The 12,138-nt window shown below is 45.6% G+C and overlaps 1 protein-coding gene across 3 annotated transcripts in view; it reads right to left on the reverse strand.

The window, feature by feature from the left end:
- Window positions 1-2,531: 2,531 nt before the first annotated feature.
- Window positions 2,532-12,138, reverse strand: part of GAB2 (GRB2 associated binding protein 2) — a 188,594-nt gene continuing 178,987 nt past the window's right edge. For all 3 annotated transcript variants that reach the window (XM_030558261.1, XM_030558281.1, XM_030558270.1), the window contains exons 7-10: window positions 9,046-9,136; window positions 7,072-7,174; window positions 5,876-6,001; window positions 2,532-4,275 (exon numbers count right to left, since the gene is read on the reverse strand). In XM_030558261.1, the coding sequence (XP_030414121.1) occupies window positions 4,132-4,275; window positions 5,876-6,001; window positions 7,072-7,174; window positions 9,046-9,136 (464 nt within the window). In that variant the 3' untranslated portion in view covers window positions 2,532-4,131. The remainder of the gene's footprint in view (window positions 4,276-5,875; window positions 6,002-7,071; window positions 7,175-9,045; window positions 9,137-12,138) is intronic.

Consider the following 12,138-nt stretch of genomic DNA (forward strand, 5'->3'; position numbering starts at 1 on the left):
TCCTTTTAATGGGACTCTTGAATTTAATGGGAATCTTTACACTGAGCTCTGCGATGAAAGGGGCTATAGAAGTGCAACGTATCGTGCTCTTCTTGTATTGTCCCACTGCAAAAAGATTCAGACGCTGTATGCAGGACAGAGTAGCTTACTGGCAACAAAGCACTCACAGACCTATGAAAGACAGGGATCTATGCTGGCCCCATTAGTATTCTTTTTATTTGGACCATTATGATACCTGCTTTATTTTTCCTGCAAAATACCATCATGGCAGCCTTGCAAAATATGATCAACAGCCTTTTGCAGGTAAAGGGTAGAAGAGTAGAAGATGTCCCTGGGCTGGTAAAATTTCTGGACCGTTTTGCAAGGCAGCATAACGGTCTCAAAGAGCAGCATTCTACAACGGGATCCACTTGGGTCATGCAGTGCTCATTACAGGATGGGGGCAGGGGCAGATCTGGAAGAGCTGTTAATGCCCAAACAATAATAATTAGCAATAATTATTTTCTTGCATAGAGGTGGGAACTTGGGGTATGGGGCGGGGGGTGGTGCTGCAGCACCCCTAAGTTTTACACTGAGCTCTGTTCCTGGCCCCACACTTGGGGTCTTGGCTGCCAGCTCCAGGGCTCCTCTCCTGTCCCCGTGCCTCCCCAGACTCAGCCCCCTTGCCCCTGTCTGGGTCCCCCCTCTTGGGGAGACATGGCCCTGCTCCTGGTCCCAGCTCTGTGGGGGTGAGGGGGTCAGTCAGGGGTAAGGGAGCTGGCTTTCAGCAACCCCACTATTAAAAGTGTTCCAGTGCCACTGGCTTCTTGTTGATGCTGAAGGAACTTTATTTAAAAACTGAAAAAGAACCAACTCATTGGCAAAGCTGTGCTCCCCACTCAGAGTGAAATGCCTCCCAAAATAGAACGCCCAGACAAAGCCCTGCACCCCACTGAGGGCCTTCATCTGGGTCCTCTGCCCTGGATTGAATGTCTTAAGGCACCTGATGGGCCTGATTCTCCTATTGCTTACACTGCACTATAATCAGGAGTAGCTCCACTGATGTCAATGGTTTGAGCTGTATGAGCCCCCTCTCAATGTGTAAACATGGCTCAGTATTTTAACTCTCCTTCCGAGGCATCCTCATAGCGAACATGTGGATGGCTTACAAGCCTGGGGCCAAACACTGCTGCCCTTCGGAGCCCTGAGGCAAGGCTAGACCTCAATTTCACAGCAGGGCCCTGTCCCAAAATAGGGCTTAGGCGGGACACAGGTCCTCATTCTGGCCCTCTCTGCAGGGGTAAATTCCACCCAGGCAGCTACCATGAAGCCCTTGGATGGAATGACCCCTGAGATGAAGTTCGCTGATCGTTGAATATTGGGAGAGAGCTTGACACTGTCACTCGTTCTGGAGCAGATACTTAATGTGAATAAGTCAGTCCAGGCTCAGGGAGAATTAATTAATGTCTGTTCGAAGGCACCAGATGGTCAGTCCTGGAGACAGACATTCTCTATGGATGCACAGGCCAGGCACGGTTTACTGCCATCCTGCCCTGCCAATAGACCTCAGCCCTATCCTGGGGAACTGAGGGTGTTCAGCCTTTGTATGTATTGTTCTGCATACCGTGGGCTCACCTCAAAGCCCCACAGCACCAGGTGATACATTTCATTCGGCTAGTGGCTTTCATAATGATGCTTCTAGGATTGCACCCGGAGTTATACAATTAAGGCAAATGCTTGTGTAATGTGTAATGAAAGCATTGGAGAAATGTGAATGGCATCATTTATAGTGTCAGTCTGGGCTATGTTATCTGTGGAGTGCTCCTGTATGTTTCATTCTGTGTCTTTTAATAATCGGGCGTTGGGTTTGTTTTTAATTGGCATTCCAATTTGAAAGTGTTTGCAAATATCATACTATGACTGTGCATTTGTAATACACTAGCTCGGTGTGTGCGCGTATGTTATCATGTCTCCCTCTAATAGCGAGCCTGTGACTACAGCAGCCAGCTACTTACTACTAATAGAGAAACTCCTTTTACTCAAGTGGTAGGGACCCGTGTTTTTGTTGCTGGCAGTTCTGCATACTATCCCCTGCTGATGATGGCAGTGTCTGTATGTGGCTTTAGTTCAGCACACATGCAGCTTGGCAGTCATATGAGCATGAGGCTGCAAGGAAATGCACAGCTTCTACTTGTAAACATGACGTGTGCATGATTTTATAGAGGTGCATTGGCAATCCATCATGATAGCTGCTTCACAGGCATGCTGTTTGTGTATGCCCAATAGCAGTGCTGGCTACAGTCAAAGAACCAGGATTGGCACCACTACGACATTAGAACCAGCCTTGCAGTGTTCACTACTCTACTGCTTTTGCGTCAGAGCAACACAATATATAGGTGATGTTGCCTTGACAATCCCCACCACATGTCACTCAGATGGTCAGTCCTGGAGACACATTCAATGAGCATTCGGTGGCTAACAGAGCTGGTTGGGAATTTTCCTTCAGAATGGTTTTCTGATGGAAAATGCCCATTTTGCAAAATCACAATTTTTTTTCGGTTGGAAAATTTCAATTTTGCCAAAAAATTTCAATTTTCCATTTGCAAAAATCAAAATGTCATTTCCCCAGCTGTTGGCCTGGAAGGCTTCTGCTGTTTCGCTTTCTGCCTGTGGGGAGAAAGTGAAAATGACAAGAGCCTTCCCGGGTGGGCAGCTGGGAAGTCAAAAAATGCCATTTTCAGTTCTCCCTCTGACTTCCTGAAAATCCCTTCCTATGAAAATGTCATTTTGGACTTTTGATCCCAATTCAGGACAATTACAAAAACAAAAAATGAACTTTTTCATGGGAATGGAGTTCCATTTTCTGGCCAGTTTTAGGTCACTCAAGTGATGAGACTGCCCTGACTCCTCGTGGGAGACTATTCCCCAGGTGAAGATCTCAGCAGTAACCTATATTTCTTTCACTCAACTCCACTGCATTACACCTAGCTCTCCCTCCTTGGGCTTCTTCAACAATTCCACTCCTTCCTTGGTAGAGTAGCTACGCTCGCCAGATCCTTGTCGACAGTCCCATATCCCATTCCCCTTACTCATCATGAAGCCATACAAGTCACACATGGGCCTAACTCTCCACTCAGACTCAGGGGAGTCTTTTCCTGCTCCCATTGCAATCAATGGCAAAGCTTCCACTGATTTCAACGGCAGCAGAACTGTCTCCCAATGAGGCTGCAAACGCTGCCACCCTGGGTAGAAGTTGGCCCTCAGGGTCGGATCCAGAGCCTACTGAAGTCAGTGAAAGGATTCCCATTGAGTTCAAGCCTCTAGCTCTTTAATTCTGCTTTCACAAAGCCGATCCTGCCAGCCCTTTCATTTTGGGGAGCTTTGAACCCCCCACCCCCACCCCACCAACACCCATTTAAAAAGAAGAGGCACCTCTTGTTGTTTGATACATTATGTGTGTGCTAGGGGGGAGGAGAGGTCAGCCCTGGAGGTCTAAGTTTGTCTCAACCCGTCCGTCAGTCTGGGTGCTTTGCAAGCTACAGGTATTGGCACACAAGCCATGCCGCCTGATGGAGAAGCGCCCCCTGCAGGTTACAAAGGCATGTCGGTCATTATTGACAAGCGATTTGATAATAAAACAAGTACATATTAAACCTGGCAGTTGCCCATTTTTTGAAGAGGTTGAAGAGGTCAGGACCACCATACGGTATGGAGCGGGAATCCGTGTCCTGTAAAGGATGCCACCAAACCAGTATACATTCGGCACAGTTCAGGTGTACAGTATGGAAGAAGACTGAGAGAGATACTACAGTGTTAGCAGGTACAAGGTGGCTTTAATAACAGCTGAAAGCAAAAGACATGCAGGGCATTTATGACCCCAGTATTGCTAAGTTTTAAGTTCCTGAACAGTATATCCAGCAGCTAAAGTAACAGCACAAACCCAGCCACTGCAAGTAGTTGGTCTTTGTCACTGGCAAACAATATCTGCCAAGTCTTCCCCTGAAATGAAGTTTCTTTTTAAAAAAAGACCCAAACAACAGTACTGTAGCAATGCAACCCCAAAGTGAGCTCGCATACCCAGTGGAACCCCAGCCTGGGAAAACCTGTTGGACATTTGCCTGTCTGGATGGCTGTCCCCATCTGCCCCGTCCATTACTGCTTCATGCTCTTAACAGGATCTGCTGATTGCCGGACGTCGGTCCATTCCTGCATGGTGTTCTGCAGGGCTTGTGTCTTCTCTTTGTCAACCTGCACATAATCGACCTTCTCGTCTGAGGCGACTGACGATGTGGAGGGCTGGGTAAAGAGGAGGAGAACACAGCATGACGTAATGATAGTACATCTAGTCCACTCTGCTGGCCTCATCTCTGTCCTCTTGTACAATCTCACCCCTCATACTGTACGAGCCTTCTCCTCTGCAGCTCTTGCTATCTGGAACCACCTGCCTATATCTCAGCCTGGGTAGCTCTTCATTTATATTACTTGCAAATCCCTTCTTTAGATTCCTCTTATTTCTTAATGAGGCCTTGATCAAAAAACTCCTATTGATGTAATAGGCTTTGGATCAGGCCCAAAGTGAGAGCCTGGTCTGAAAGAAGAGTGTAAAATGGTACCCTGGGTTTCCATGTTTATTGTCTCTCAGAGACTCTGCGTCAAAAGTGCTCAGTTTACAAGCAAAACAATATTGCTTTCTAACTACCAGCACTGCAAACGCAGCCTGGGATCTAAGAGTCCAACGGGATTCTTTTCTTCTCACTAAGCAACTGTTAGCGACAGTGGAAGGACTAGAATCCAGCTCCCCCTCTCTTAGCCGTGTTGGCTCTGCAGGGCTAACAAGGAGTAAAAGATTATTTTTGTCATTCAAAGAAGCAGGTACGGCTCCAAATTCACAGAAGGAGCAGATCTGCTGAGTGAGACGATGCTGTTTTTACATAGTTGCTTTTCAGAGTACTTTAATTTTCTTTTCCCTCTGCAGTTGCTTAACTCTTTTAGAGAAAAACAATTGAAAATCCCAGATCCAAACTTTGGAGGTTCAGAAAATCTTAAACTGAATCCAGATTAGATTTTTGTGGCTTTATGCCACCTCTCGAGTGTGTGTATTGTTTTGTTCTGTAATCCATGTAGTTGGCATGGAAGACACTACATAGCATGCAGATGCATTGCATTTAAGATAGATATTTGAATATATTGAAGAGCCACTAATTTCATTCCATGTTATCTAGAAGCCATTTTGCTGGTGTTTCCCATCACTGGTCCATCTGCTCCTGCCAGCTAGTCCTCATCTGGCAGCATCTTATTTGGCTCAGCAGAATTTGGCTCATAGATAGAGCCTTCACTTTTCAAAAGTGACTTGTGATTTTGATGCTCAGCTTGATGCACTGTAAGGGCAGCCTGATTTTCCGTGGCTGAGTGCTCGGCACCTTCTAAAAAGCAGTTGCCTTCAAGGTGCCTCAAGTTGGGCATCTGAATCACACGTCATTCTGGATAATTTACGCCAGGGCACTTTGGAGATCCTGCATCTGAAAATGTAAGAAAGGAATGAGGGGACCTAATTCAGCTCCCATAGAAAGGGGCATCTTCCTGTTGACTTCAGTGCAAGCTGAATTAGGCCTAATATAGGATCTATAGTAGGTGGGCCAAATTCCGCTCTCATTTACAGCCATAAAAGCCATTGCCTCCATTGGTCTTAGTTACACCTCCAGTACAGCTGCGGGTACGTGAGTAAGGATGGACTTTGGACTAGAATAATACACAGAGCCAGATCCAATACCCTTGACATCACTGAAGCAGTGTCTCAGCCGAGAATCAAGCCCCTACTGTTTGTTGAACTGGTTTCAAAGCATTAAAAATACAAAATATTTAATTAAAAATTTAAAAAAAAAAAAACCCAAGATACCTTTCTGTTTGGCCCAGGTGAGTTTGGCTGGAAGTCCAGGGCTAGATAATCCACGCTCCCTGAACTCTTTTTCGCTGCTGGGCTGTTGGTGCCACTAGGAACCGGAGAAGCAGAAACAGGATTTTGCTAATGTAGGAAAGAGGTGGGAGAAAAAAAGGGTTAATAAAACAAGGAGAATACAAGGGACCTAAAACCGAAATCCCTCACTGGTAGCACTTTAAGCGAGAGCCTGGCCTGAATCCTCCCCTCACTTACCCCTCTGCAATTTTTTCATAGATTCATAGACTTAAGGTCAGAACGGACCAATTTGGGTCAAGAGCCATGAGAACAGCACAGTGGACTGAATTTAATGGGGTTCTATAGCCCAAATCACGTGCTTAACTTGATGCACTTCAATGGAACTACTCACATGTTTGAAGTTAAACATATGCTTAAGTGCTTTGCTGGAACCAGGCCATAGCATGGCCATAATTGGGCCCAGAATCATCATTACACTTTGCTACACTGCACTGCAGGTCTGGGAAATGTGTGCACACTCTGAATACATTTCCCAGCATGACAAAGAGCTCTGTGCAAACTTAAATACAATTGATTAATAATAGGTCATGGGGTAGCAGTTTGTAAGAGACACAAATTCTCCTGTCTCTTTCATCAATGTCACTGGTTATAGAAGCTGGGAACCTGCCTTTTCATGCTTGGGGCAGTATAGATGGCTCCTGCCCTCCCCCTCCCCACCACACAGTCAGAGAATGCCAGCACTTCCTGTAGGAGAAGGGTCTAAAATCAATCTAAAAATAAACAGGTACGATAAAATGTGGCATGGAAGTAAAATAATAGAGTTTTTGGTCCTCCAGTTCCCAGAGAGGACCATGATATGATGCAGAGTAGTACTTAGTAAAGGGAGGGTCATTTTTGAGTTTTCTGGTGCAGGAGGAAGAAGCACACGACATGTCTTGTCCACTCTCATTCTCTGCTCCCACAACATAAAACAGAATGTTTCAGACAGATACATGTTAGAATGCCATGTTACAAATAACCGCCCTGTAATCCATAAGGATATATACTGTCCTTATCACCACAGATCTGAGTATCTTTAACACTACGGTCACTACCTGTGGTTTGCATTTATAGAGCCCAAGTCACTGCAGGACATAGGTGCCTTGCTTAGGAAGCTCGACAGCGCTAACAGGACTTACCATGGCCACGTAGTTTTCCTCGCTGTCTCCCGAGTCAGTGCTGGTGATGCTCTGGGTGGAGACTGGGCGGCAGTATTGTGAGGCGCTGGAGTTGAAAGTCTGACTGTAATGAGAGGGGCCGATGGGTTAGTTACAGCGCAGGACCCCACTGCTCACCACTTACTAGGGATGGGGTCAGAGTTGCAGAGCTGGGATCCAAGTCTGAACTCTCCTGCAGCTCATGGATGAGATCCAGGGTTTTGGTGGCACTGAAGAAGGACCATTTCTAAAGTTTGTCTCCACAACGCAAGCTTCCCATAGTTCAGGGAGGATTCAGATTTGGGCCTTTAGCTCTGGCTTATTTCTGTTTAATATCACTGTGTTTCTGTATGTCGCCTCAATTCTCCTGCTATCATATTATTAGAGTCCAGGCTCCATAAAGTCTTTTATCTCACAGGATGTATTTAATTGCAATCCCCTTATGACAGCACATAGAGCCCCGAGCTTCTTGTGCCATTTCCCCTCCATACTAATCACAGCTTCAAGTTTGCGTTTACTGTGCAGTAGCCTACTTGCATTTTGATGGAAGGCTAAACCTTGAAGGCCTCATCTTGTTCTCAGTCAACCAGATCTAATTACTGTATAAGGAATAACATAATGCAATCAGAGTCTGTTACTGAAGTTCCCCTCTTAAAAAGCTATTGGTTGCCTTGCAGTAAAAAAGGGTCATAAAATTAGTCGATAAGAGAAAAATCCATTAGCTTCTGTGGGGTCAGGCGTCCCGTCAATCAAAACCCAAGCTCTGTATGTTTCCTAATGTAGTGATCTCAGCACACAGCTCTCATGCTCTGCAGTCAGTCTCCAAACAATCCAATTTATTATAACAGTCATAAAAGCTAATGTCCTCATACAGGACAATGTCAGACTATGAACTAGTGGCAGAACTGGAGTTGTGTGAATCCCAGCACTTTTGGCTTAGAGGGTTTGGTATGAAGCTCTTTGGTTAAAATTTGCAGAGTTCCTCACAGCTGAGACTTGCTTTAAGGGCTCTGAAAGCAAAATTCAGTCAAAACCTTCTGAGTGCCATCCTGTTTTGCATTGACACTGTGGGTTTTAGCTAGTTTTGATAAGAAATCATATATTGACTCCAGGGTTCATCTGAGTCTGGGCTCACTCCAAGGTTTTGTAAACCTCAGCCAGCCAATGGCAACCCTTGCTCTGAGTTTGGACCAAAACTATCTGACTTAGGCGTGGTTTGGTTTATGCACAATTCTGAAAAGGGCAACAATCGCCAAATGAGATTAAACTTTGGACTTTTGGTAATTAGCACTTTGTAATGCACTGGATTTCAATGTGGACTTTGAGGCAATTCTCCTTTATTCACAGAGTTTTATCATACCACCAGGTAGAAAATTAGCAAATGCTGACACATTTCTCTGGATGGGCTAGAACTGGGGCCAAGACTTGGATTTCAGATCTGAACATCAATATGCTTTGAGAAAGTCTGATCCAGATTGAAACTTTGCAGCTGGCCCCTGCTTATAAAACAGACTAAGCAAAAATCCTGAATCCAGACATCCTCAAGCTTTTAGGGAAATTCAGATCTGGCTCCAGACTTTGCAGCTAGGGCCCATCTCCAGCTCAGAATCAAAATACAAATCTTGCAAGATAGAAGACACATCCCATTAACAGAAAGAGACATTAAAGAAACCAGCACAACAACCCGAAGGCGCTTTTTGGTGCTGCCTACACTGGAGATCTAGGGTTAGTTACATCTCAGTCACTCTGGTGTAAATCCAGCGTCTCCATGGACTGCAATGGCCATATTCCAGAATGACGCAGGTATTACTGAGACTAGAATGTGGCTCCTGTTGCATTCGCTATGCCATCACAATCTATCACCCTGAAGCTAAGTACGTCCAGCTAATGAGGACACGGCCTGAGCTTGGTCCATGATGGTGTTGCAGGAGTTAAGACTCCCCCCAATATACTCACGTTGGTCTGGACCAAGATTTGGTGACCGGCGATTTGAAGGGAAGCTCATCGATAACCGTGGTGTTCCTGAGGTCCAGTGGCGTTGGCTTTGCTGTCACAGAAGGAGGATTTATTCATCAGTGAACACGTTCTTTAAACCCTCCCTAACACTAAGTCATTGTATTTTAAAAAATAAAATGCAAAGGCCTCCACAATCACATGGATGACCAACACCTCCCCCAGCAGTCATCCTTGTTGTCAAGGGAGTATTCCCAGCCACAACGTTCCTGCAGTCATTCATGCGGGGTTGCGGGAAATCAGAGCAGATTTCATCCCTCCCATGTGCACATCCCCACTCCCACTGGCTCCAATGGGAATTCCATTGTATTGGCCCCAGAGGGGTGAATGTGTCTTCTATGGGAATGATAGGACCCCAAAACACCCAGCAGGACAGCACGTAGGTGTGGCTTATTAAAGAAACACTGATGCCCATTAGACTCGGAAAAGCTTTCCTCTGTTGATCGTCAGTCAGAAATTAACATTATCAACATGCCACTTAGTTGCAGTGGGCTTTGACCAGAAGGTTTTCTATGGAGCATTTTAAAAGGAAATCTGCCCTGTAACATGTAGCTCATTACAAAGGAGAGGAGAGAGCTGGTGTCCAGAAAGAATGGGAATAACTAACTGTAATAAAACAACACTTTGTAACAATAGCCGGCTACCATGTTGATACTGTGAAAAAAGACAACTAAGGAAGGATATGATAGAGGTCTATAAAATCATGAATGGTGTGGAGAAAGTGAATAAGGTATTTACCCCTTCATATAACACAAGAACCAGGGGTCACTCAGTGAAATGAATAAGCGATAGGTTTAAAACAAACATAAGGGAATACTTCTTCATGTGACGCACAGTCAACCTGTGGAACTCATTGCCAGGGGATGTTGTGAAGGACAAAAGTATAACTGGGTTCAAAAAAGAACTAGATACGTTCACGGAGGACAGGTCCATCAGTGGCTATTAGGCAAGATGGTCAGGGATGCAACCCTATGCTCTGGGTATCCCTAAGCCTCTGGCTGCCGGAAGCTGGGAGTGGATGACAGGGGATGGATCACTCAATAACTGACTTGTTCTGTTCACTCCCTCTGAAGCACCTGGCATTGGCCACTGTCAGAAGACAGGATACGGGCCTAGATGGACCATTGGTCTGACCCAGTATGGTCGTTCTTATGTTCTTAAAACACAGACTAGTGGCCTGATCCCGTCATGTGCTGGGCACCTCGTGCCTGTTCAACAGCACCCTCACACATTCAGTATCTCACAGAGCCATAGATTTTATGCCCCAAAGCACCCATTAGAGCATCTAGTCTGAATTCTTAGGTAACACAGGCCAGAGAATTTACCCAGCGATTCCTGCATTTCATCCCCACCGCACTGGGCTGCAGCTTCCATCTGAATGTGTGAGAAACCAGGAGACTTTCCAAGGTGCTCTGAATTCCAGTCTGTTATTTTATTTTCAAAATGGTGAATTTAAGAAAACGGTTAATTAATCAGTTACGACAATTGAAAAATGTGATAGCTTAATAGCTCTCCTGCTGTTTCCTAAACTCAGATGATTATTGGTGTTATGGCACCGGCTACAGAGACAGTGCTAGGTGCTGTACATACCCATAGAGTACATCTCCACTTTGGGCTGGAGAGATAACTTCCAGAACAAGGAGACATACCCGCATGAGCTCTGATGGAGCTAGCACGCTAAAAGTAGAATGCAACCACCATGGTTAGCTGCGCAAGCACGTACCTTGGGCAGCTAGCCCCTTCCACTGCTTGTGCTGCCATGGCTGCACTTTATTTTCAGTGCGCTAGCTCAGTCAGAACCAGCAGGGGTATGTCTCCTCTATTACAGTGCCAGCTCCAAGTGCAGAAGTACCCATAGCAAGAAATAGTCCCCGCTGCAAGTCTAAACAGAACTGGTATCCCCATTTTACAGCGGGGAACTAAGAGACTAGCAAAAGGTCATCCAGGAAGCCTGAGACAGAATCAGGGCTTGAACCTACAGTGCCAGATGCCAGGGCCTTAACCACACCACCTCCTGGCCCTCAGAGAGCTGTGGTGCCCAGTGGCCTAATCTACATGAGGAGGATGGAGCTCTGTACCGTATTTCCTGCTTGGACCTTTCAGTATAATGGCAGATTCTGGGGACAGACCATGCACAGCTATTAAGGCAGTGCTGTTCCAGCTCCCTTTGAAGACAATGGGGATGTTAACAGGCCCATAGTCATACGTGACTGGTGTGTCAAGTAGCTGATTTGAAGGTACAATTTTTGGCATACAGATTACTTGCTATGCAGCCGATGAAGTGGGTATTCACCCATGAAAGCTCATGCTCCAATACGTCTGTTAGTCTATAAGGTGCCACAGGACTCTTTGCTGCTTTTACAGATCCAGACTAACACGGATATCTCTCTGATACTTGCTATGGGACAGATTTTTTCTGTTTCTTAAAGAAGGAGGGAGGGGGACCAAGGACCTTCCCCATTATAGGGCCTTGTGTAAAGGCCAGGAAGAATTCGATTTATTATGCATAAGGGCTATTAAGGTTGTGCCATCTCTGAAGATGGAAGAGGAATAGGGAGGGGTTGGGATTGGGGCTAAGGCTCTGTCCCCGTACACAGATCCTGGTTAGAGCTGCTCAGAAATTGGGATTTTTGTTTCATGGTAAATTCCAAAACTTCAGTTTTTTCCCCCAAAATTAAATTGAAAAACCAAACTTTCTCATGGAACAAAAATTCCCTCCAAATTTTCGATTTGAAAAAAGGTTAAAAAGTTTAATTTTTTAGACGTTTATATTCTGTTCCATAAGTAATGTTCCGAGTTGCTCTAAGAGTGGCCAGTGCAGCTGGCTGGCTGTGCTTGGGCAGGGACCAGTGCTCCGCACAGGGCCATGGCAGTCAATATGTGCTGGAGGGCTCTGGAAGGCAGTGAGTGCCCCTCCCCGTGTTTGCCACTGTTCCCCCATGGTTATGTGGCACAATCTGATACGTCTATTTAGCTGTCTGAAGTATTATAATTAGTCATAGTGGAGTTCCTGTGAAGATTCCCCTCAAGTACAAG

Source organism: Gopherus evgoodei, chromosome 1 (genome assembly GCF_007399415.2).
Source record: "Gopherus evgoodei ecotype Sinaloan lineage chromosome 1, rGopEvg1_v1.p, whole genome shotgun sequence".
Classification (NCBI taxonomy): domain Eukaryota; kingdom Metazoa; phylum Chordata; order Testudines; family Testudinidae; genus Gopherus; species Gopherus evgoodei.